The following is a 27,057-nucleotide window of genomic DNA, read 5'->3' as shown; positions in this document are numbered from 1 at the left end:
CAAACTGAGGAAAGAAAACTGAGTCCTCAGGGAGCCTGTACAACGGATGGTATGAAATGTTTTAGACTTTTACAACACCTTAAAAAAAAAGATTTGGATAGCACGTGCAGTCTGAATTAGAGAACACTGGTTCCATTTTCTTGCTTTGCAAGTGAAGAAATAAACTATGTGAAGCTCTATTTCTTCTGACCCAGTGTTCTCGTCCTAATCACAAAAGTGTATGTCACCCTAAACCTCACTGGTTCTGGAGTTCAAGCGATCCTTAATCCTGCCTCAGTTGTGAGGAGGCAACTGCAAAATGTTGGAACTTAAATTTGTCCTTCAAGCACGCTTGGGTCTTCAGAGCGAGGTGGCTCCAGTGGCATTTGTGTTCTCTCATCAAGGAGCAGACTTCAGAAGAAAATCTGTCTGAAAAACAATTGTCCATCTAATAATGCAAGAGAAAATAGGTATAGAAAGGGCAGAAACAGTTCAAAGACAGATGGACAGTGCAAGAGGATGGTTTCAAACAGCCTCAGCTAGTCTTTGACCTGTCCTTTGCAGTATTGCAGATTGGCTTTCCATGTGCCCCCCATACTTGTTCCGGAGCTCTAAGAGTTATACTGAGATGATATGATGACTGCAGCTTTACAGCTATCTATACTTAATGTGCACGTTAAGGAAGACAAAAGCCAATTTATTTCTAACATCACTTCTCTCAGCGCCTCTAATGTTTCTGCTTCTGAATCAAAGGGAGGCATTCTACAGTAGGACATAAATAAATAGCTTTTCCTTGGGGGAAGAAGCATTTTCCCATCTTAAAGAAATTTCTTTGGCCATGTGAAATTCAAATTTGTTAACTTGCCCTACAAACAGCAACTCATTTAGAAACAAATTACAAATATTAGATGGAGACAGTGAACTTGATAATGCAATGCTGCCACATCAGTTGTAGAATAATGCATCTTAATGAAGGCTTCCCATGTGAATAAACCATTATATTTACAAGCTTTTCACAGTTAATGACCCAGAACTGGATAACGAAACTCACATTTTTAGTGTGGTCCTCTGTCAGCAAAAGTATACATATTAATAATTGATGTTGCTGTAAAAATAGGGCATAATAGGAAGATTCCTGAGTTTGTGGGAAAATAGGACTACATGGTCCATTAACTTAAAATGCTTATCTAATGTTTGATGGGCTTTGTCTTTAAAATCCTTGTTTAAATTAATAAGGCAAAATGGACATTTGTCTAAAAGAGAATTTTGTTCCAACTCATCAGTCACAAGCATGCTGATGAGAGAGCTGTTTGATCTTCTGCTCTTTTCTGCTCCCCCTATCCTCCCCAAAGAGAGTTGAGGTTTTACCAATGTGGAAGACCCACCAGTAGAAGGAAGGAGAAGTTCCCTACGCATTCCAGGTAAGCCAATGTGATGAAAGCCTCTGTACATGTTCTCTTTCACACGTAGGAATTCAGTGGCATAGATCATTCTTTCCTAGCTTGAAATGTCTGTCTTTCTGCTTAGTCAGCTCAACAGCTTTTTTCAACACAGACTGCTTTATTGTTCATTATAAAACACTTAGAGGTGTGCAGGCTGGCTGAACATGCTTAAGGCTAGACTTCTACATATAGGAGGCCCCATACTGTGGAACTAACTGCTCTTCAATTGTTCCATTATGACTACACTTACAGGGAAAGATAGTCTTCATTTTAGAGAAATAAATAAATTCATTCTATTTCATGTTTTAAGGCTACCATACATATTATGCCTGAAAGGTAGATTTACTGGAGCTTTTATTACTGGGTACTTAATTTAGGACAGTTTCCTTTCTTAGATCTGAAACAGCACAGCTGAAAGATATACAGTGTGGTTTTAAGAGACTTTTCCAGTGTATGTTCTGCTACAGACCATATCGTCCAAAATTGTAATCTTCCAATAGATGTAGTAATTGAGTAGCATTTTGTTGCTCAGTTTCAGAAGTAGCAGAGTTTGCTTCTCTGGAGGACTATATTTCCTAAGCAAAGTAAGTATTTTTAAGGGTCATTTGTTTTCACCAGAATTGAAAGTGAGATTTCTACATTTCGACTACACAGACAAGTAGCTCCTTACTAGCAGAATAAAGGAACTTACTCCCTAAACAACCAGGGTCCTGTTTTTTACTAACTTATTATACTGACATTTAAACTGTGATGTGAATTCTCTTTAAAAGTTTAATATATGAATTAGATATGCTCTTGCTTTCTTGTTCCCTCAATGTATTTTGTCTGGATGCAGGAAGAATGTATTTTGAAAAAAGTCTCATCTGATGAATATTGTGTTCATATAGATTCCATGGTACACAAATGGTGATAGCCACATCAATTATATGGCTGAATTCCTAAATTAGGCACAAAAAAGGAACAACTAAAGAAAATATATTGCGTTCATTAAAGCTTTCCTACTATATGATTCACTTCAATGGCTTTGCCAATTAAAGTAATTGTCATATGCATTCAAACAAAGCATTTGTAGTAAAAGGTCTTGTTAGAAAAATATTGAAAAAGGCTGTTTCATAGATTTGTACAATATATAAATAAATATTGACATGCAACATTTTTTCATAAGATAAAAGAAAATTTGGAGTGGGAGAAACATTTATATTCATGACCATATAAGTTTATGTAATTATGGTTATGTTTATTTAGATATTATACCTGGGCATGCTGTCAAACATACTAAAAATGGCAAGTATGCTTTGGACTCTGAAAGGCAGTGATTTCATCGCTAGTGTGACTCTAGTCAATGAGAGCCAAAATATTCAGTGAGATTCTTGCTTGCCAGCATCTTGCTACTTCAAAAATAAGCAGGTTTGAAAATTATGTTGAAAGCCTAGCAGATTATTTATCACTGTTTAGATGTGTATGCATGCCTGGTGAAATAAAACTTCTTCCTGATGTTTAAGCATCATCTAGGTTAAAAAACAAACAAACAAACAAACAAATGTTAATCTTGAACTGGATTGAAACAGTCTGGATGTGTAACACTACTGTGTTTGTCTGTTTCCAACTACTGAAGAAATATTTTAAATTTTATGTATTTATGGAGTTTGCAGTTTGTTAAATCTCATATAATATTTATTTAGCCATAACCTTGAATGTTTATACAGAAGGCTATTCTGGGAAATGCTAATTTTTTTCCGACTAGATGAAATGAATTATATTTATCAGGAATTTAAAGAATAAGAAATGTTTGGCAGACTCTTTTCTCAGATATAAATAAAAGCATTACCCAAGACAACATGCCTAAATTAGGGTATGTTTAAAAGAGGTAAGAAGGAGAATACAGTTATTTATTTAAGACCACATAGATCCTTTCATGTGAAAAGGATACAGAAAGAGGAAGACTAGTGGAAATACTATATGAGAAAATTGTAGATAAGTACATATTGTACCACTAACTGTTTGGCAAGGGCTGAAATTATGGAACAGAACAGTGTGAGAGCTGTGTAACCGTGTAAGTCAATAGATTTATCTGTGAGACAAGAAGGCATTTATGCGTGTGCATGTCCAAAGCATCCAGGGTTCGGTCCTATAAATTGTCAAAGCATGCGAAGCACTTGGCTTCAATGGGATTGATTACTTGTGCTCGTTATGTGACAACATGAGCAAGGGAACATCCAGGGCCTTTGGAATACTCCAGCTGCAAAGCTGCAACAGTAGGCTGGGTCCCTAAATTGAGACAGATTTTGTCTTGTCTTTTTGTATTTGTTGTTCCTAGGCTCCTCCTCCCCTTCCATAAATCAGTCATTGCAAACTTATCATAACATTTTATGCTAAAACCACTTTTTTCCTCTTTCCAGTAGCAAGTGTTTTGAGATTGTAAGTATAATGTCCTGCAGGGTCTACCCTGTGAGGAGAGCCAGTAAGTGAGAAAGCTGTGTGCAGATTCATTATTGGGCTGTTTTGCACCACTTTGAGACAAAGCAGTTGCCAAAAACCACTCTGCAAATCCATTTACACCAGGCTGACAGCTAGCTTGCACTGCTGTAGAATGGAACAATCACACATCCTGTAACTGTGGTGCTTAATGACAGAGTTTATGAGCTAAAAACAGACAAGTGCAAGTATATGCCAGTTTAAAAAATGGAAAAATGGTCCATTATAATTGGCCTGTAACTGCAAAATAGCCTGAGCAAGGAAAATACAAGTCTGTTTGGACAGCACATGCATGTTTTCCAGACAATTTAATGTTTCCTTGCAACATCAGTGTGGTCAGTGTGGCTTAAACACAGACCTTGGCCTGGAACATTGGTTGTGGTGCTAATGCTGGGGCTGGCAGTAAACAGCACTGTGGCAGCGAGGTGAGGAAGATCAGGAAACAGGTCAGGATACAGTTATCAAGATATATGTGCTCTTAGCGAGGGTTGCTTCTCTTTACAAATTAAACTGGTATTGCAAATTGTGATTTATCGGAGATTTAGAAAAACATGTGCTGAGGGAATCATGCTGTTTCTGCAATTAAGCTTTAATAAATAATAATAATAATGAGGCTTTACTTTTGAGCCAAGAAAAATCTCCGGAACATAGACTTCTATTCTGTCATCAAGCAAAAGAAAGAGAATCGAATTCCAGAAAACATACATAAATTTTACAGAAGTAAGTAGGCAGTAAAGAAAATAAAATTGGATTAAGCAAAAGACTGAACTATCTTTGTTGCACAAATTTCCATGTTTTTAGACCAACATGACTGAGTTTTTCCAACAACCATTATTCAGAACTTCAAACAGACTAGCTCTTTTTGTAAGGCACTCTTTATATGAAAGCAACATCTACATTTTTTAAATAGCTGTAATTATAAGAGAAATTATATTTATTGCAGTAAAAGTCAGGTCTCCTTTGGGATGGACTTGGAGTAATGGATGGCTAGGTCTTCTAATTTATCTAAGTCGTGCAGCATTGGAAAAGCAAATTCAACATATTTACACATGAAGATCTGTGGTCATTTTTTAGGGGGCTGACATGATCATACATCAAAGAGACTTGACCTTTGGAGCTCACTGCCTATCTGTCAGCATGAACCAATGCCTGCTTGCCACTCACTTCCTGGGGAGACCACGGAAGGGAGAGTGGCATGAAAAGTACAAGCGAAACATGAAGGGGGAATATAAAAACATTGGAAAGATGAACAGATTTTTTTTTTATTATTATTTAGAAGTATCCATTTTTTTCCCACATCCTTTGATTATATACTTGATAAAGAGTAATGAGTTTGAGTGCAGAATTGAAAACATCAATTCTCTTGCTCCTAAATGGAGGTCAGGAAATTAATTCACTCCATGTGTTTGGTTTTAATTCCCTTCTTCCCTATGATCAAATAGATCTTCCTCCCCATAAAATACAGTAGATGGCTATTTACACCCCAGTTATCAGTTACTCCTACAGTTGGCCACCATGGAAAGAGTGCTTGGCTGTGAACCCTTCAATAACTAATACCAGACTTAGACTTCCTCCATAACGCTCTAGTTTTAAGACAGTATTGTCATGGGACTTGATAGGAAATGATCTCTTGTTTTGCAAAAGGTATATTTTATAATTTGTTTTCAGTACATTCCAAATATTCACCATATTAGGTCTGCACTACTTAAAATCTTCGTCTTTTTCTTAAACAGAGGCAGAATCAGCGCACAAAACTCTGGTTACCTGTGCTGGCCGTGTTTACTGTTAGTGACTAGCAGATATTAAAGGTAACAATTCACAACATTTTATCTGTATTTAACTTGGTAAAAACTTAGATAAATGTACATGTTACTTCCTAAAGATAAGATTTTAAGGTCATTCTTAACTGATGATACATGTTTGTCAGATGTCTGCTACAGGTACAATTGGTTTTCTTAAAACCAAAACCTAGCTAAGTGTAATTCTATTGCTGGCTAAGAAAATCATCAGAACTGTCTGGGAGAAGCAGAAAGCATGTTTTAATTCAAAATTAAATTATTAGTTTTCAAATTATCATTTAAGAGCTACAGAACAGAGGCAATAAATAAACTTACCAAATATAGAGCAGGGATGAATGTTTCTGTAAGGCAGGTGCTAAGCAGCAGCATTACAAGAACCTGGTGTGAGGGACACCCTACTGTAGTTGGAGTTGAAGAGAGCTGCAAGGCTTGACGCCTGCTAGTGTCTAATGGAGGCACCCAAAGAATTGGTGGGGGACAAAGAAAATACCAACTCTAAGGTGTCTATTCTCCTTCTCACTTATTTGCTAGGTGCTGGTGTTGGTGCACAAGATGTTGGTGGGAGATGTACCTTCTCAGATTGTGGGAGATTCCTTCCTCTGTCTGTCTTATCAATAGGGGTGCTTTCATTTTCCTTTCACCCCATACAATCTAACTGACCACAGACAACTGTTTACTTCCCCATACCTTTGCAGTATGATGTGAGGAATTTTTAGGTTCTTTATTTCTAAGCGGACTTATACAGTAATATAGCAGTTCTAATACCCCTTTCCCTTTCTCTTGAGATACATATATACATTGGCTTGCAAAAGGGTGTGAGGAGAAGACACTGCTGCTTTAATTCTTCAGGAATAAGGCAGATCAACTCTCCTGGCATTCTGAATTAAAAATTGATGAAATTCCCTTGCTCTGTCATGCCTGCATCAAATTCCCTAGAACCTAGGGCAAACTCTAAACTGTCCACATCTGCCATATATATTAGGCTATGTATATATAGCATAAGAGCATGCAGCTCAAGACAAATTGGGTTACTTACGTGCCATTTATCATTTCTGCTTAGTTCTGTATTCCTTAGAGATCCCCTTTAAAATGGGAAGAATCTTAGAAATTAATTTATTGTCTTCTGGTAAATTACAAAAGTCTGAAGAACAAACAGACTATGGTATTTTATATTCTCTAGACAGCATCACTTACCATCCCCAGAAATATCATTTCCTCTTCTCTCATTTTCTCTGTTTTCTTGCGCTGGATATATCCACGCCAAACCTGAATTGTAAACAAAACTCTAATGAGATAAATGGGCCTTGTTACAGCTTCCTTTACTGTGGCAGACACAGGAAAAAACAAATAGAGGAAGGAAAGGCACAATATACAATTGAAACTATTACTCTTTAACAGGTTGCCAGCTGCTATATTTTTCTATAAGAATTTCTGAAGTTTGTTATCTCCTCACACTGGCATATCTATCTTCTAATACAACAGCACTAGGATTCAAAAAATGTTTAGACTGAAGATTTAGACTGAATTCCTGTTCTCATTTGGCTGAATTATCTGAATTATTCATGTGAAACGACTTTTTCTGGAATTTAGTTGTGATAAGCCATTCTCATTTTCTCAAGATATGGGATGAACTCTTTCCCCAGAGACCCCAGGAAAAGGCACTGGATTTCAAGGTGGTGCCAGAAAGAGCAATTGAGGTCATAAAAATCAGAATGGAAAAACAACATGTAGGTTATAAAGTCATCCTGTATTGTCAGTGCAGGACTGTTTGCATTGATCTCACATCTAGGGTTCTGTCTCATTTTTAAAGTGGTTTAAATGATATATTTCACCTTGCTAAACACCCTCAGAGCAATCCATTCAGAATGCTTCCCACCCTACGAGCTCTGTTTCTCCCTACTGCTGTTCTGAATAGAACACTTGCCTCTACCAGAACTGTTGTTACATCAAAGATCTCACCTTTTGAATGCGAGTGGCAGCATCATCTGGGTTTGGACCAGTCTGTACCTGAAGTTTTGTTTGTCTTTTCCTCTTTTCTTCAAGGTACATTTGCTTCATGAATACTGCTCGACGACGACCCTGGCGAGCCCGCTCTGCAACCTGGATCATTTTAACGGCTTCTTCAAATGTCATGGCCTTGACAGGTATCTTCAATGGCACAGATAAAAATGAAATGTAAAAGCAGAGTGTTTTGTTAATTGCCTAGCTAAGTTAGCAAATGAGACAATCAATTAACCTTTTGTGGAAACTTTCTAAGACAAAACATCCCTGTCACAAACAACAGAGACTCCTCTCTTATGCCACTTTGCAGTATCTTCGAAGTTTGCTGTCTTGAGACACACGTTTTTCCGAGGACCTTAAGGTGAAGGTGAACCTGACATGTTGATGAAGTTTCTATAGCACTCCAGGTAGGTAGATGGTTAGGCTGGGCAGAGCCAAAAGAGTCAATGGAAGATGGAGAGGAGACAGGCTGCAGCCCTGGGGAGCACCCCTGAGAAGCAAAAAACTCCTGATGCTATAGTGGGAAACATGGTTGGCTCTATATAGTTTACGCAGATTGCTAAACTTTATCCATTTGAAAAAAAAAGACATAAAGAACCATGGGGCTTTCTCCTATTAAAGAAAATTCCTTAGGCTATGGAATGTCTTCCTTTATTTTTCCCCTAGTTTCTGAAGAGATGGGTTTCTGGATGTGCTTCTGGGTCTCCAGCTCTTTTGTTGAATGAAAGGACAGGTTTTGAACCGGCACAGGCATGGTCAACCCAGCCTGGGTAGAAGAGGATCAGGAAAAAACAAGTCAGAAAAGGGCAGCTGGAGAGAAGGACTCCCCCTTCTCACTCCTGGGGACTCTTGTTAATACCTCATGCTCCCCATGGAAAGGCTGAATGGTTGTCCTTTCCTAACATGAATCCCCCTGTTGGAGACAGTTCACACCTAGTATTTCAATATATACTGTGTGGAGCTCACTATACACATTTTCAGTAGGGCTTTCTGCAATGGAAATACACAGGAGGAGAAATGATCTGCAGAGCAGACTCCTCTGATGAACTCCACAGTTTTGGATGTACACTAAACTGTTTGTCACGGGGCTGCCATGGACACTCAAGAGCACATTTGTCTGCTACACAGCAGGCAGGATTTCCTGAGTGTACATGGCTTGCTATGATGCATGCGTAAGTGCTGACAACCCTCTAGAAATCACAGCGGTGACTGAACTGGAAGCATAGCACTGGGCACAGGACTGAAACTGTGTTCATAGGAGATAGTTTTATTCATGTTTATTGATTCCTATGTGTATCTTGTGGCATCCTGGCAAGGGTCCTGCCGGGGCCTGGTGCTCCCAGGTGAGCTGGCTGCACACAAGATAGTCTCATCTGTAACGGATGCCATGCTGAAAAGGGATGAGAGCTCAACTGTGGGAAACAAAAAGGCTCCAGGATGTAATGTGCTGAAACAGAGGATTTCCACAGCCCAACACTAGACTATTAGAAAGTGCAGAGAATATACCCAGAAATTTACTGCGGAGGCCAGGAGGACCGCAGCTGCCCATTAAAGTAATCTAGCAGGGAGACTGCTCTCTGCCTCTGCAGACTGTCTCCTTCTGTCCCTGGGAACCTTCCCTCGGTTGCTTTGTGGGATCAATACTACCACGTAACGCAGCAGGGAGGCAGATTTCCCCCAACGGCACAATTACTGTGGAGAATTCAGTGGTTGGGGCAGTGCAGCAGTTTGACTAAGTGGCCTGATCAGGACTGTCTCTTACAGCTACAAAGTCGATGAATCTCAGTCGCCAGACTTGTAAGCACAGTTGTTTATTTCAGGAGGTTAGAGGACTGCTTGCAGGCAGTGCGCCATTTCCAAGAGGTCAAAAGTATATCAAATCCAGAACAGTCTTCACTGGAGCACTCATGTACTTCTCCGTAATGACTTTTGCTCTGCCAAAACTCAATTTTCTACTCCTCCTAGCAGCTGCAGCTCGATAGCTGTACAGAAGAGACTGCAGTCATTGTTCAGAGGTTATAAACAACTGAATACTAACAGTTGCGCTGACCTGAACTCTGCGTTTTTCCTGTTCCAGCCAGGAATCCTGGTTCAGTAAAACTTAAGCCCAACTTGATTTCAGTAGGACGAATTATGTGATGAGAGTTAGCTAGGTAAATAAAGCACCTACTAAACTTGGCCAAAGTACTGCCCTTTCGCTGACACTCACACACATAAAGCAGAGTCGACTCGTTTCTTGAATCTTAGACCCAAGATGTGACTGGGTATTACTACACAGGAAAATTTAAGGTTACTTTTTATGTGTGTCTTATCTGTAAGCAGACTTTTACTTCCGAACTACGATAAAAATACTTTTCACTTCAGTGGCTTATGTGCTCAGACATGTGTGGCTATAAACTAAAAAAGTTAAGCATGTTATTGTGCAAATACATGGGATGCTTACCTGTGTCTGCAATCCAGCATCACATAAAATCTCATCAAGCATTTTCTCTCTCTGCTGCAAGACTTCCAGGTTTTCTTTAATGAAATACCTTGGGATAGGTATTTCTATGTCTTCCTAGGGGAAGAAATAGTCACGAGATGCTTTTTTAGAACTGCATTAAAATCACATTACTTATTAATTGAACACCTTTACAAAGCAATTAAATTGGACTGAGATTATTGAATTTTTTTGGAGTGTTAGGGAATTTGACCTCTGTAACAGCTGCCGAGCTGTTACTTCGCAATTACTTAAGACCTAATTCAACAACAACAAATAAATCAACCCAGTTTCTGAACCATGGCAGCCCAGAAATCTTTCTTTTTATAATGGCTCAATTATATTATGAAACTGTTGAAACATTTGGCATGGTTGCCAGTAATTTAAACATGATTTCCACTAAATTGAATACCTCTGGCTGTGTGATCATCCCACTTCTTTTTTAATCAACATGAAAAATAGATCGGTTCTCTTGCATTTTTTGGAACCATTACAAAGAACCAAAGCACAGAATTCTGTTTGTCTACAGGTATTTCTGCACTGTCTGTGACTGTGATATCTCAGTCAATTCTCAAAATCAGGCTCAATTAGAAGTGGCTGTCTATTCATTTCCATCATTAAAAAGATGTAACTGATTCACTTTTCTGCCAATTTGGCTCCTGTAGAATTTCACAGTTGAGAAACGAAAGAAGTGACAGACAGGCAGGTAGACAAAAAACACCCTAGACACTAAGATGCTGCAGAGCAGCATCACCTGATCTTTGTATTGTATTGAAGGCTAGAGACAATTCTTCAGAAATAGTTACTGCCAAGTATAGTTCTTTGGGGATGGAGGGCAAGACCTATATTTAATAGGTCTGGTTCATACTGGTGCCGTTTTCCCTATGCAGTATTTCAGGAACATCCAGACATCTGAAGCAAATGATTCACCCTGAAGGACAGAAGAAGGGATGAGGGGAAACAGGCAGTTATCCTGCCGCGCTACTACTCATCAGGAGTTGCAAAATCAAGTTCCATAATAATGTCTCCAGGTCCTTTTGCCCAGAGAGACTGACAGGTACAAGACTTGATGTTGCACTACCACTGATCTCTGCACTGTCTTCTGGGGGAACTGGTGGGCTTTGACCTGCTCAGGGCAGACCTCTGACTTGATCCTCTGCAGCCTCAATGCCAACTCTGCTGTGGACAGATACAGTGAGCAAAAGCAGGAGAACTGTGCTGATTGCGAAGGACAGTGAAAGCTCCTGGGCACGGGGTAAATGTGCTGCTTGCAAACTCGATGCCTTTCCAATTTCTAGAGCAAGAGTTTGCCAGGAAGGTTATGGGCAATGAAAACAGCTCCTGCAAACTGCCAACTTACCCATTTCATTACTAATAACCACCTCTGCACACTGTGCAGAACTGGGCATCCCTATTATGGTAGCACAAGAAAGCCTCCAAGTAGGATTGTGCTTATCTCTATTGATTTTATCAATGCAGAGGTCTGGTCTGCTGAAGTTTCTAAATATTTGTCTTGTTAAGGTCCCTGTTTGCATTTTCTAGCATTTCAACTGTTGATGGAAATGATTATATATTGTATGTTAAGAGTGCAAATTGCTCTAGGAAGGGATTAAAAATCCATCTGGCTTTAGGTACGAGAAATCAAGTGGTTTGTCTGGACACCCCCGCATAGGATGGGACGGCTGTTACACTGCCAGGTAGCAGTGCAAGGCAGTCAGTGCAGGGTTGATGAGTATCTCTGGTATCTAACCTGGGCTTTAATCACCAGTAATTCTGGACTGTGACTTTTACTGACTGGAAAGATGAGATCAAAGCCATAACACTGGGGCTGGCAGAGGTGGGGAGTAGAGACTACTCTTCTTAATAATCTCTTTTTGGGGCCCAAGACTGAAAGGTTAGGCTTGCAATGTTTATCCTCAACTCAAATTGACAGCTTCCTAGCCACTCCCAGCTCCACATGGGATTTGTGTATCCAAATACCTTTACAATTACCCTAATAAATGGAGTCACTGAGTGTTGGAAGGCAACCATAAAAAAACATGAGACACAGAACTAGAGAAAGATGAAACTTCACCCCAGCTGGCCTCAGTAATGCAGCAAAAAGTAGAGGAAGCACTCTGCAACATCAGCCATGAGGTATGAAATGAGAGTTAGCATCTCTGTTCTGCTCTCTGCTGATAACCATGTTGGTTTTTAGCCCATAATAATATGTTGAAAGAAAGAACTAGAGACAGCCTTTCTGGAAATGTTCTTTAAGAATTTTAAGTTATTTTTTAAGTTCTGGCCAATGATTTTGTTTTGGAACCAAGAATATGTGATTATAAGAAAATTTAATCAGGTCTGTATTTCTATCTACTGTGGAAAACAATGTGTTTTTTGAAAAAGTCCAAAAATTCTTCGGGGCTTTTTTTTCTATTTTTGTAGTAGGAAGCTATTTCAGGCCTTCTTCAATTTAAGGTGTGGCTCAGGAATTTGAATTTATGCTTGTTTTTTACTAGATGTGAGGCATTACTTTTCAGGCTTGCCAACTTTTTCCTGCAGGTGGATTTACTGATAAGTCATAAAAACAGCAATCCTTAGTGATTTCAAAATATGATTTGAAGGATCAGTTTCCCCAGAGGTGTGTTTGTATCCCCACTATGCCTTCTCATAGTTTAAAATAATTCTCTGTTATGATTAAAAGAGAAGGTAAATAGTTGGTTGAAATTCTTGGCAATTACTTCCTAAATTTGCGGAATGAAATACACATGCAATTGCAAACAGTAATATGTCTGCAAATCTCGAAATAATTCCCTAATGATATTAGGCAATTTATCTCGTGTTGTAGCTGAGATCCAGAAAACTGAAGTAACTTCAGTTTCGACTTTTTTCTTCAGCAAAGCCGTTACCAGCGGTACCTAAATTTGACAATAGGTGGAGCTGTCTGCGAGAGAAGTAGCTATCCTTTAACAGCTCGTTTTTCATCCTGCTTTTAAAGCACAACTTCCAGACTTTGCCTTATTGTCAGACTCATTTGGTTTAGCAGGCTGTATGTCGGGGCTACTTCTAGCTCAGGCAGTCCTGAATCCTGGATGTTGAAGATGCTCCTAGCTCCTGCCTCCTTTACAGTAAGAACCTGGTTTCAGATCTCTCATTCTAGTACTCATTTTAGAAGTCCAATGTACTACGAAGTACTGGGACAAATTATGCAACTTTTAGCACTACCTGTAGCTTCTGGAAGAGGCCTGGGACCAGTCTGCTTCAGAGTGAAGCAAAGGGCAGACTGAAACAGACTGTACCTTAGTTATCAATTGTCCTTTTCTGTCTAATCCCACTGTAAAATCAGGTAGAGTCATTTTCGTTGTTCACGCCGAAGCTGTCTAAGCTAATATGACTTCATGTTAGGATATGTGCAAGAGCAAGACCTCCAGAGCCTGTGCTGCTACTGATAAGCACAAATACAACATACTGATCAGGCAGATCAACTTAAAATCTTGCTCCAGTACATAAAGTTCATCACAGACTGAATGCACTCTGATCCTTAATAACCATGCCATAATTACTGATTACTGTACACTACTGAACATCCAAGAAGCTAAATCACTCAGTGCAACTTCATAGACAGCGAGTAAATGAGACTCTCCTTCAAATACAGGGTAGGCAGGGTTCTTGTGGAATTGCTCAGTACAGAGGTAGACCTACCGGGAGAAGCTTTAGATCTTCTAGGATGTTATCGATGTAATGAAACTCGGAGTTCTCCAGCGCCACCATCTCCTTCTTCATCTCCAGGATGCGGCCAATCACGCCATCTAGCACTTGCCGGATCGCTGCCCGTTTCTGCTGGTGAACAAGTCCATCGTGCGCCTCCTCCAAGTTGCGGAAGATCTGCATGTATTTGATGTAGGAAGAAGCTAACATCTTGAACACTTTCACGCGGTCCTTCTCTGGCTGGAGGAACTGTTCTCTCTCCATCTGGAGCTGGATGTCGAGGTCTTTCTGGGCATCTGTCCATATCTTGTTGTAAGTGCTGATTGAAAAGAGGAGACTGTCTTAGTCTGACATAGCAGCAAGAGCCAGCACGCAATGATATCAGGACTCTACAAGCATGGGTTTCTCCAAAAAGGAAGTTTGGAAATGCAAGCCGTTGTATTTCCAAGGAGATTTTAACTGCAGTTAATTTTCAAAATCACTAGCAAAATTACTCTTTTTGTTTGTTTTACAAATAGGCATCTTAAAATGTTGCTTTATTAGTGAAACTTCAAATATTAAAAACTTTTTGACTTCATCCTTACCATCCACTTTAAGCTACGACCCTGACAGGGCAGTCAGTGAGTTTCATTCAACTGTGCTAAGTGAGAGGATGATTTCATAGAAAAGGTGTCTCTCCCTAAGTCCTTAGAATAGGGAAAATTCTATTTTAGGTCTCTCCACGTTTGGGGTGAGGATTACTTGATGTTGCTAAAGGGCGTGCTGCCTTCCTGCCTTTCTGAAATGGTTGCTCTGAGTTAATTTTAGGGTGAGGACTGTATTGGTGCCAATGCTACACTGTGGCTGTGTGTGCTATTTCAGAAGTGAAGGGAGGAAAAGAATTAACTTATTTTCTGTGGAAGCAGTTGTTGCACTTCAAGCAATTGCTATGTGTCTGGTCCAGTGGCCAGGGAGCTCTGTGACATGGAAGATGTCGCCTAAGGCCAGCTTCATTTCCAGAAGCCATAATGCTTTTTACCTGGGAACTTCTGCACTTTATGATGTGAATAGGCTGAGCTCTGCTGGGCAGGTTGTCAGTGGCTTTGCACAGTAAGGTAGACCAATGCTGAATAAAGAAATGAACTCTGGGCAATGACTTGCTCAGAGAAGAGCCCAAACCGCAGGCTTGTCAACCCTGCCAAGAAAGGTGAGCACAACAAACCGCTCCGTCTCCACTAAACAAATTTCAGAGCAGACTTCTTGCTGATCCATGCAGCACCGAGGGTACACTTGGGTGTTAATTCTGAAAAGAGAGCCGGGCTGCTGCTAACTTCGCTTGTGCTTGATACTAAACACCTAGGCAGGAGCTCTGTCAGCTGCCCGTATCACTTCTGGTATCGGAGTACAGGCTGACCACAGCCAGAGACTACCAAGTGGCAGGACGCTGCCCCAGCCCGATCCCAGCAGGATGCTGCCAGGGCTGCTGAGACTCACCCCAGCACTCACCCAAACCCCCTAACAATCTAAACTCTGCCATTGAATGTGCTCCATTAACTTTTTAAGTGCATATTATGCTTTTCAGCTGACCTGGGTTTCTGCAGGATGCAGCTGGACTTGCTTTTCCTACTGCCTCTGCGGCCCACCCAGGTCTTTCCCCTTCCTTTTTTCCTCCCTCATTTACATCCCATTACACGAGCTGAATCACTCAATTGCAGTAATTAACCCAGGTGCAGGAGATAAACAAAATAAAACCAGCAAAGGGAACAAAGATGGCCCTAAACAAGGCCCTTAGGTTTGACCTGGTGGTTTGGCCAGCTGATCAATGGGATTTTTGTGCACTTACTCTGAAGCCAGCCCATGGAAGAACATAAACCGATGAGATTCATCAGCACAGAAGGGAACAATGTGGTATTGTACTCGCTTAGCTCTTGCCTACCTATGGATGATTTGATAGTGGGGAGATTATAAATCTTCGTGGAAGTCCATGGACTGTCCCCACAGCTATATGGCTGATTTATGAACGGTAGTGTCTTTGGGCTAGAGTGTTTCCAGCACAGGTTGCTGCATGAAGACACCAGAATATACCCAAACATGAACTAGCTCCACAATCGTCCCCTCTGGTTTACAAAAAACCTCTTTCTCTCTCCTCTAACTGAGGAATGTCAAGTGATTCCCCCTGCTGAGCCAGCTAATATCCAGTTTCTTTTTCTATTTTGAATGACTTTTTTTAGGGCAGAGAGGGAAGAAGCGCTCTAATCCTTTGGAGTACGTTAATGTAAGGCTGCGCAAACGGGATGTAATTGTTTCCATAAAGTATTAGTTTATCAGATCGGCACTGGGATGATTGCAAACACGTTGCTGTGGGTCTAATGCTAAGATTATGGATATTATGGTATGGTTGGAGCTCTTGCAGCACTGATGTCCTGCGTAAGTGAGGGCAGAAGAGGGGTCAGACTCAGAAATGAAGCACTGCGGTGGACCCCCTGAATTTCCAGCTGTGGGAGGCTGGTGGCTGCCTGCTGCAAGAAGGGTGCCCAACATCTCTGTCCCTAGAGCTTTTGGGGTTGTGAGCTGGGTGGCTGGGAATTGCAGGCACTTGATAGCCGGGCAGTATCAGCAGAAGGACGATTTGAGTGTCTCTTGGGATCCCCTTGATTTATAAACTAGAGGACATGCGCATTGCTATTTGCTTCCTTTCCCCAAATCTGGATTTAAATAATTATTTGGGCGTTTCCTAGTGTCCAGATAAGAGCACTTCTGGGTAGTTTGAAGGATAAGATGTGCTTGGTGTTTATAGCCCTTGCTGGAGGACTTGGCTCTTGAGGAGTTGTTTAGGTTTGGGGAAGAAGTGACCACAGAGAGTGTGCATCTCACTGCCCCTGAACACAGTCACCCTCTGCTTAGGGACTAATGTGTTCAGGGGAAGCAATGCACGTCCTCAAGATGCTGTGTTAAAAGCAAGGGATGGCACTGACCCTCCTTGCCTCTTAATCAGACAGCATGCAACCCCAAATTCTATTTGTATTTTTCCCAATTTGCTCAGTGTCCCACTGTGTTAAGCTGCAAACTCCCTCCAATTGCTTCCATGTGCTGAAGGGGGAATGTAGGACAGCCTCGAGTGCTCCTTATTTACTGCTGCTGGTTTGTCTGGTAGGTTTGTTCCCACTCTGTAATGGCCGGGTTGTGAGCTACGCACGTGCCTGAGGACGATATTGCACCAGAGATGGATTAGAGCATCCGACTAGCCTGCTAGTGCTGGTAAGCTGCAGGACTGAATGTAATTTCCCTTCTTGAGGCATAAGCTTATCAAAACCTGGGAAAGAAGGAAGTCAGTTTCTTGATCTCTGCAGACAGTCTGTGTATAAATGATGCTGCAAATTAATTGTCATAGCAACTACAAATAGGAGTGTTATGGGAAAAATAAGCAACGCTGTAATGGGACAAGGGGAAAAAACACATTAAGTGACTTAACTCCAGAGCCCCCAGAGCAATTTCTGGCAGCTTACAGCGGGGAGGGAAGGTCAGGGCTTGCCTCCTCACCAGCATCCCTTCTTTTCACTCCCACGAAGTGGAAGCAGAGCCTAGTACAAGTGTGTAAGAAGACTCTTGCCTTCACATGACTTCCAGCTTCAACTTTATTTTATTGCTCCTGATCTGCTTATTTTGAGTGAAATTTAGACACATGATTTTCTGCTGAAGTTATAAAGAGACGATTAAAATCCTGCCAGGTCACACATTGCCTCATTTTTTAATAATCCAGGGCCTTTTAGCTTTACATGTTTGTTTGACCCATCTCTTCTTACAGTTAGAGAAATCTGTTGGTTTTCAGTACAGCTGAGATTAGCCTGCCTACTTGTGTTGAACTGGCTTTGAGACTTAAGCACACCCTTCTTGGAAGGATTTGTGCTGAGTATGCAAACTGTCCCTCAGACCACTCTTGAGCCAGGAGTGGAATCTGGCATCAGTGGGGTTGCTTTTGTTTCTTTTCTTTTTTTTTTTTTTTTTTTCTTCCAAATTGTCTCTTTTATTTGGCAGCCAAAGGGAACGCTTTCTGCTCCTCCAGGCTGTGGCACAGTTTGTGCTCCAAGCTACGCCAGGCTGGATTCATACGCAGTCTGATGAACCCAGGCTGTCTTGATGCCTGGCTTTTCTGGGGTGTCCTCTGAGGGCAGAAGTACCTCAAGCTCCCACACTCCAATCGTGGAAATGCACAGCATTTTCTGATGTGAAGAGGTGGAAGTGAAAACTGCGCTCTGAACTGGTGCGGCTCTCTTTAGCCACCTAGTGTAGAAACTCCCTTGTCTGGTTACGAATGTTGTGGTGTGTATTGCAAAATATACGGTGTGAACCAAGGCAGCAGAGGCTGTACGTGGAGTCACGGTCTCCGTGCAGGGCTGCAGGCGACCGAGGCGTGGGCTGAGCGACAAGGAAGCGTGCGCAGGGTCCTCGGGTCTCCTCTGGGTGCTTGACAGGTCAGCCATTGTGCTAAACCCTGGGCAAACAGGAGGCAGGGAAACCCAGCCCTGCAGCGTTTGTGAAAATAAAGGAATAGGAGACAAAGGTTGGAGGAAAAAGCGAGGCCCCAGGAGGAAGAGGGGCTTGCAAAAAAGCTGCTGCCTTGCTTTTCTCTTCTGAAAAAGCACCAGGCTTGGGCTGGCTGCTGGATTATTCACGTCAGCAGAGTACCTGTTCCCTCACAACAGCCTGCTCGAGCATTGCGTAGTGATTGCTGGGCTAAACTTATTATAGGACAGAAACAGATCAGCGGGGACTGTAAGAAGGAGAAAGAAATGGCCTTAAACATTGTCTGAATCAGTTCCTGCTTTAAAAGCCTTTAGCTTATGGTCTGGAGCAGTGAGGGCTTGCCACTTGGTCAGGCCTGCCTGCCTTGCTCCTAGTATAACAATAGCCTTGTAATTATGCCAAACTGTTTAGCTGGTGGCTAACGCAAGGCTGCTAGATGACTTCCCTCTTTGCTCTAGCTGCGATGTTTTACAGTTTGAAGTATTTGAGGAAACTGAAGGATAAACCTCAACAGGCTTCAGTTGTGAGTGGGGAAGAAAACATACACAGCACAAACAGCTCTGCACTTCTGTCATCTCCAGTTCCAGTCTTTGGTACTCAAACAATGATGTGATGAGGGGATAAAAGATTTTTGTAGCATAAACATAATAGGAAGTCTTCCTATTCGTCATAGGAAACCACCTCCAGTTGCATGCACGAAGGACAAACACTCTGAGTGCCTCTCTACTGTTGTCAGGCTTTTTGCTCATTTAAACTTCACGCTGCCTGCTCAGTTTCTTGAAGACTGTAGCCTCGTCTTTCAGCTGCTTTCTGGCACGAGTGCTGCTGGGATAGATCTGCTGACAATGCTTTTTCCCAAAGGAGGAAAGGTATGAGTAACACACAAGGTCTTTCCCTACCTGCTCATTAAGGGAGGCACGGGAGAGATGCAGCCTCGAGTCTTGGTTGTGATCATTCTGATTCTGTCTCTGTTTTCCTCTGTTAATACAAGGAGGATGACACTGATGCTTGCCAGGGGTGGAAAAAGGGGTGAAGATGAATCCGTGAATGTCTGGGAGATGTATTGGCGAGAACATGATAAGAATGCCCAGGAGGGAGCTAATAATTGTGGTGTTTGGATGGAATTTGAAGAATATGGCCTGGGGCCACGTGCTGGATGAGGGGATAAAAAGAAACATTCAACAACAGCCCAATCACCGCGTGAGGCTTGGGCCTCACGGGAAGAAAGCAGGACATGATCACAAAATATGGAACTACATCATAGTGCAGCCACGTAACGCAGGGGGAGAGAAGGGGAGGAGAAGTCACTCTGATATTTTCTTACGTTTTCAGTGCTTGGTTTTGCAGCCTTCATTTTCTTTAACTGAGCTTTGGGGATGTAACATAAAATATACAGCTCTCCTTTGGTCGCTTTTGTCAGAAGCAGAAGGGGAAACGCTAGAGATCTTGTCTTAGATTAATATTTAACAATTGACTTTATGTAAGTTCTGCTTGTGATACGAGATTAAGTTTTAAAGCTTTTGGATTGTTTAAAGCTCCTTGGTGGCAGTGGCAAATGTCTTGCAGCTGATTAAAACCTGGTACAAATGGCAGCAGTGCCAAGACTCGGCTCTGAACATGTCTGGACTGGGGTGAGTTAAGAAATTACCGGTCAAGATCCTACAGGTCAAGTAAATGGTAAGTGAATTCATAAAAGAGGAGGAAACGCAGCAGGAAAACAAATGCAATAACATCTACGCAAATCTCCTGCTCAATGTCTGGAACAAAATGTACATCTGTATGCAAATGCTGGGGCTTGAGCACTTGAGGAAGTGGGATACATCGAGCACCTCTTAATCAACCTCACAGCAAATGTAATGGGCGTGCTTCCTCGTGAGCGCTACCAACTGTCCTTAGAAAATGTCGAGCGAGTCTGGACACGCCAACTTTTCTTTTGGCCGGCTGCTGGAGCTTATCGGCCCCACAGGGATGTAGCTGAGCTCTTTGAGTGTCCTGCCTACAACCCAAAAAAAAGACACAAAGCTTACTACAGCAGGGAACAACATGCTTCCACCAGCTGCAGAACACACCTCTGTGAAAACCACAGGGCCTTGAAGATCGTCAGCACTTACATGGATGAAAAATGCTGAAACCCTCAACAAGTAGGCTGCGTGCAGCATGATGCTGCGCTGCAGTGCTGCCAATCCCACTGCTTGGAGATGCAGTGCATGCGAGGCAGCTGCCCTGTGTGCACAGTTAGTAACTCTGGCACGTCCAACTGGCTGCACGAGGCGCGTGTGATTTCTCTCTGTGCATAGCAGCTGTTTTTCCAGATGTCTGAAAAGCAGCCGTTTACCTCAAACTCGAGGAGAGGAAAAAAAAAAAAGCTGTGCAGCTTTTCTATACAGGACACAGGATGTGACTGTACAGTATTGAAAAATCTGTGTTACAAACTCAGCTGTGGCTTACTGATGTGCCTGCCTCCTTCCAGGATGGAGGCTGGCTTCCATGTGACATGGCAGCTTAGGCAGCCATTCCTTGCAAAATAATATAACCTAGGGCAAAACGGAAGCACTTTCCTGTTTCTTAACTAGCAGCATTGATTACTGTTCAGCTCTGTGCTGGGAAGCACAAAGTTGTGAGTAGTGAATACTCATATTGACATACCAGCATTATCAGCCTCAACCACTTAAAAATAATGAAATTAAGCCTATGTATATTTAGCTAAGAATTTAAGAATTTAGTACTTTTCATTCTCCAGAGTGATTGGAAGAATTTTTGATTCACTTTTTTTTTTTTTTTTCAAAGGGATGCTATGATTCTTATGTGATGACCTGCATCTAGTTGCTGGGGAGGTAATAAAGAGCATGAACTACCCCAAAAACTTGGTCTAGTGAGACGCAGAATACATGAAACAAAACAATCTAGTCAGCTGCTTAAATCCAGCTCTCCAGATGCAGCACTTGGTGAGCTGGTGCGTATTCAGACTCGTGTTTACGAAGGGCTGAATTTGCTTAGCTGTAAATGTGCACAGCTACAGCATGATTGCAGTAAGTGAGCCAAGCAGCTTCAATGTCAAACTGGAGACCCTTAGCAGTATCACTACCTCGTTTGGGAACAGGAGTGTATATATATTTTTGTCTTGTGGTGTAGCGATGCATATCATGTTTATATGGATTTACTGTGTAGGGCTGGCAATGCGGCAGGAAAAGGAAAGGGCACTCTCTCTATTAATATTAAACTGAGTTAAACCAAACTGTGGAAGCACAACAATTCTTCAGCTACACTCAGTTTAATTCCTTCTGTGTTAATTGAGCCCAAGTAAGAGCGGGCTGTATTTCAGACAGCAGGAACTACGGATTCTGAGAACTCTCCTGTGAAGAGGTCAAACGCTACTTTTGCTGCTTGTTTTAAACCATGAAGTTTAGATACCCATTTATGATTTTATAAACCTCCCCTAACAAAGTTATAGTGCCAGTGTGAGGCACAATTATTGCGTTACAAGCCAGGGTCTGCACCAGGTCAGCCAGCAACCAAACTGAGCCTTCCCCAAACCTGCAGCAGCCACAGGCCGGCTCTGGGTGCTTGGACAGAGCCCCCGGACACTCTGCAGCACCCTTGCAGGTGTTTTTCCTTATTCCTCTCAGCTCACCCTTCTCCTGAGCTGGGAAAAGTAAGCTGGCTGGAAAAGAAGCCGCGTCTGGGCTTTTGAGGGCAGATGAGGCAGCGGCAGGGAAGGATGAAGGTGGAGCTGCTCCAGTTTGGAGGTGGAGGGGTGTTTTAAAGCCTCCGGGGTCTCACCTGGCACAGAGAGATGTCTGGGAGGAAGGTTTCCTAAACATAAGGGTCAGGTTTTCTATGGGTGGTATTGCTGGAGGAGCGGGCAGGGCTCCTTGCAGACATTTTGATGTGATGCCATCATCGGTGTCTGGCTATTGCAAATAAACTTGTGAGGCTTTGCATTGTGCTGAAAGCATGAGGAGTTCATTACGGAGGAAAAAAAAAAAAAAAAGATAAAAAAAAGAAGAAAAAAAAAAACATATGTGCAAACTTTGGTCTGTAAGGGAGGAAAAAGCGTGTTTGGCGAGCAGGAGAGGACCTAACTCGGGATGGGTCGTATTGGGGTATGGATAATATTTCTGTTGGTGACTTGAGGCTTTGTGGGGCTGAGCCCAGCGCTCTCCAAAGGGCTCGGTCTCAATTTTGGGGCGCTCGGTCTCAATTTTGGGTGTTTTCTCCCCAAGCCGCGCAGCTCCCGTGCAGCCCCACGCCGGCTGTGAGCCCTCCCCGGGCGCTCCCTGCCCCCCCAGCCACCTCCGGGCTCGGCCCGGTCCCCCCCCGGCGCTACTCACGCCTGCGACATGCCGAGGGCAGCGGGCACCGGGACGGGGCCGGTACCGGGCACCGAGCACCCGGCGCCGGGATGCGCCGCGTCGCCGTTGTCACGGAGATGGGGGCGGGCAAGCCGCCCGAGGAACGGACGGGGCGGCAACCCATATATATATATACGTATATATGGGATATATATTTATATATATAGCAGGTGGAAACCCGTCTCGTGTTTTTATTCCCTTCAGTTTCATCCCAGCGCTGTTCATCGAGCGCATCTGCAGGCATGGATCTGTTGAGGAGCGAGCGCACGCTCGGCGACGTTTGGCGCGCAGGCACGCGTAGCAAAATTTGCTCATTTTTTTTCTGGCTTCATTTTTTTCCTTGTTGTCTCCCCCGGTCAGCGAGAGGGGACATAGCAGTGCGTTGCAGCGTGGCCTGTAAAATCACACCCGTAATTTTGGAGCCCTGCTTTTGTCGGAGGCTGGCAGCGAGGGTTGCACAGCTGCTTCCTTTCCTTGTAAACAATGGCTCCTTGGCAGCCCAGCAAGCCACTTACATGGTGGTGAAGCTGGAGTCTTTAAAAATAATCCCGTTTTAATTTATTGCATGTATACAGCACGAGAAGCATCCATTACAGAACATTAAAGGCCGCCTCCTTTAAAAGGGGAAAAATAAAAGCCAGCAAGACAGGATTACGGCACATCATTCTGGGGAAAAAATGCACTCCTCCACAGAACGGGTGGGGAAGGAAAAAAGAGAGAAGCTTGGGACAATGAGCGTTTGCCAGTGATCACATTTTTTGCCATAAATCTCTGGGTGTCTGTGTTCCTTTTTTTTTTTTTTTTCCTTTTTTTTTTTTTTCTCTCAAAATCCTGGCTTGTATAATTAGGTGAGAATCTTGGCTATAGCGTTTTCAAAATAAAGTTCCTAGCCCCCATGGTTTTGGAGAAAAGTTTGAAAATGTGAGCCTTGAAGAACCAAGACTATAATAAAAATCATGTAAGACATATTATTTTTCAGGCCATGTGATGGCTATGCCAGTCTCATGATTTTGTTGGTGTCCTGTTGGACTGGTGGTTTGGTGCTATGTGAACTGAGTACCTGTTCCTTTTCTTTTGGTCGGAGGATGGTGAAAATCCACTTGTAATTAGCAGTGTTAATCTGAAAGCACCACTTCATGCTGGTTCTATTTCTATCAGGCATCTGCCTAGTTCCTTTCAATGTCTTCTAATTCTCACTTACCTGCAGGTCAGGGGATTTTCTACATCGGTAACTAGTTTGCATTTTGCTCTCGCTGGATACCTTAACCAAGGTAACTCCATGGTCTGAATGGAAACCTCATATTTTTATTTCCATTACTGCGGGCATCTGGCCAGCACTTCCATCTGAGTTATTTTTTCAGCCAAGGGTTTTACCTGCAGAGTCCCAGTGATACTGTTTCTGTATGTGTGTATGGTTTTAAGGACCAATTTGGCTGTAACCCCCAGGCGATACATATTTTCTCATCCACCTCAAGATACCTTTCATTCTTTTGCTCAGTTCCCAGATCACCAAGAGAAAGGGAATTGACACTTGTGTTTCAATAAATAAATTCAAGAGTCAGTCCTAATAGAAAATCACTGTGGTTCTTTTACTCTACAACGTGTCGCTCAAAAATAGCTTCTAAAATAATAGCTAAGAAACCCATCGTGTGTGCCTGAGACTAAAAAGCAAGAAGCTTTCTGAATCAGTTGAAATGGGAGTGACAAGATTGCTCATAATGATGTGGATGGCAAAGACGGTGCCTCAAGTGAGGAAGCCTGTGTATAGTTCATGATGCATGAAAAAAAGATCTTCCTTTTTGTGAGCCACACAGTGGAAGTAAGGTTTGTCTGATATAAAAGGCAACCGCTCTGGTGTTGATACTATGTTAATGTGAATTCATTGCCCTCTGTTAGCACCTTAGTACAAGGATGATCTTTTTTTCTGCTGAAAGCAGCATGAAAGATGAAGTAATGCTCATTGCTCATTTTGCTCCCCCTCTTCCCCTCCCACCAAAAAAAAAAAAAAAAAAAAAAAAAAAAGTTGGAGGAAACCAAGCATCTTCCTTTTAAGAATGGGAAATTGAGCCTCAAAAAGTGATGTGCACAAGTCTGTGCAGAAGTTCAGGGGTTTTTAATTTTCATCAGCTGGTAGGGAACTTGAAAAGAGTGAATCACTTTGCTGAGAAAAGTCATGCAGTAAAATCAATTATGAAATGCGTGGAGTTGATATTGTTGTCATGGAAAAGAAGCCTGCTTTGTAGCCGAAATGAGAGTATTGTATGATTGAGTAATTGGTTTAGGCTAAGAAAATACAAGGTTATGATGAGAGAAACTGAGGAGTGTGAGATATTCTGTTTTGCTTTAGGTTTCTTGTTGAATCCTTGTGCTTTCAAGTAAAGATTTGAAGTGAAATGGTGAAGCTTTGCCTGGGCTGTTCATCCTGAAATGATTGCCTGGCATTGTATTTTCTGCTGTGGCTGCATCTCTGCCTGGGGTCTGTCTCAGCTGCTTTCCATCCCCTTCTCCAGCTTTATTCTCCTTTTCCTTCCTTCATCTCCCATCTAGTCTCTCCCCCTGGAGCTACCACAGCCCTCTTTCAAGTTCTGTGCCTCTTTCTGAGCTTCCTTCATATTGTGTGGGTTGTGAGCCTTTTGGGGCAGGGGAGATCCTACTCTCTGATCCATTTCTGCAGAAAAGATCTAGGCACACACCAAATTGTAATTGAAGTCCAGCAGACCATTGACAGTCAGTCGATACTGTGAAGTGTCTCAGTCTTTCCAGTCCCGGATCACGCGTCTCCGACAATTCCTACAGGCAGCAGGCTGATACTTCTCACTACAACCAGAAATTAAAGGGATTTGTAGTTGTTTTTCCACACATTGTATATTTTTGTATAGCATCGATAGTGACTTCTTGTCTTGACCACGCTGCATTAAAAAATAAAGCCATGTTATTTAATCTATCCAGCAGGAATAGGTGATGGGTTTTCTACAGCGCATTCCTTTTGGCATCAGTAATTCCTTAGGCTCTTGCAAATACGAGCTTAAAAATTCTGCTGCCTTGGAAACTAGGTGCCATCATTTTTCAAAAAAAGCCTTTTATTACAAGCTTAATAGGCGACTAGTGAGCTTACAGGAGGATAACTTTTAAAACTGGAGGGCCTTGTTCCTCTAAATTCAGGTCCCTGGCAAAGAGCTTAGTGCACCTGTCTCTTATTGAGTGGGGGCTTAAAGTAAAGCGAGGAACATAATAGAAAAAATGTTATGCCTTTGCAACTCATATTTCAAAGCACTTACAAAGGTCTGGATTGTGCCCCAAGGCACAGTACTGAGGGAGGAGTGCTGTTTTGTGCATTGCTGCCCCAAAGAGCGTGCAAAGGCTGGGTCAGGGCTTTCTCCAGCATGCAGAATGGATGATCGGAGGCTTTGGGCCCCAGCTTGGGAGTCCTGCTGCTCGCTTTGCCGTGGGGACTTGGGGCACAGCATTAAAAGTTTTGGTGCGAGAAATATTTCAGGGAGGTGGTGTCGGTCGGCATTTGGAATAGACCCAGCAGCGTGAGGGGTGGGAAGGCTCTTTGGCCAAATTCATTCTTTCCTTTGGGATGGGAGACTTGCAAGGTTTTCTCGACGTTGTGGCAGCATTTATCTGTATGTAACCCCAAATAGCAGTGTGGGTATTGCATTTGTTCAGCCTGCAGTACAGTGTGGGAACATGTCAGGTCTAAGGAGCATCTCTTGACAATGTGAGCAGTCCTTGAAGGGGCCTCTCTGCATGCTGAAAATGAGCTGGATGAAGCTGGGGTTGCAAAGAAAGTGCCCAAATGGGGACCTGGTTGCAATCCAGTTGAGTGGCAAACTTGTGTGTTCAGGGCAGGAAGAAGTAGGAGCTCTTTCAGACAAGCTTGGCAAGCTGTTGCTCTAGGCTTCCTTGCAGATAGATGTTTGGTTTCCCTTTAAGCTTGGATTAACGTGCATAAAGGAGCTCTGGGCGGCTTTTCACTGCAGGCTTGGGGACTTAGGACTGCATTACGGCTTCAGAGCTGACTTCTAGCTCACATCCTTGCATGCTCTGATATTGGGGAGGAATGGCGCTGCCAGTAGGGCTGCGCTGACCAGTTCATTTTGTCGTGTGATGAGTCTCTGAGCTATTTGCCAGTTAACATTAACTACCATGATCTACAGGAGGTTTGCTGCTTACTTCAAGGCTAAGTGAAGGGGATTTGTCGGTAGTCAGGTCTATTAGACTTTGATATAGCACCAGCGTGTTCATCAGGCCCGAGCATGGTATGTGGAGGAGGAGGACTGGAGCAGAATTAGAAGGTATAAAGTTCAAATCTAATTTGAAGAATTTTCCTCTAT

At 42.5% G+C, this 27,057-nt stretch overlaps 1 protein-coding gene across 1 annotated transcript in view; it reads right to left on the bottom strand.

The window, feature by feature from the left end:
* The window catches only part of DRC11 (dynein regulatory complex subunit 11), a gene marked incomplete at both ends in the record, with an annotated part of 103,227 nt that extends 80,520 nt beyond the window's left edge, over nt 1-22,707 (bottom strand). Inside the window, 5 exons of the mRNA XM_084289409.1 lie at nt 6,890-6,961; nt 7,655-7,843; nt 10,140-10,253; nt 13,857-14,181; nt 22,697-22,707. Coding sequence (XP_084145535.1) covers nt 6,890-6,961; nt 7,655-7,843; nt 10,140-10,253; nt 13,857-14,181; nt 22,697-22,707 — 711 coding nt within the window. The remainder of the gene's footprint in view (nt 1-6,889; nt 6,962-7,654; nt 7,844-10,139; nt 10,254-13,856; nt 14,182-22,696) is intronic.
* Between the last annotated feature and the right edge of the window lie 4,350 nt (nt 22,708-27,057).

Source organism: Netta rufina, assembly GCF_964035555.1.
Source record: "Netta rufina genome assembly, chromosome: 6".
Lineage (NCBI taxonomy): Eukaryota > Metazoa > Chordata > Aves > Anseriformes > Anatidae > Netta > Netta rufina.
Note: the sequence above shows the minus strand (reverse complement) of the source record. Positions and strands in the feature narration are given on the sequence as shown.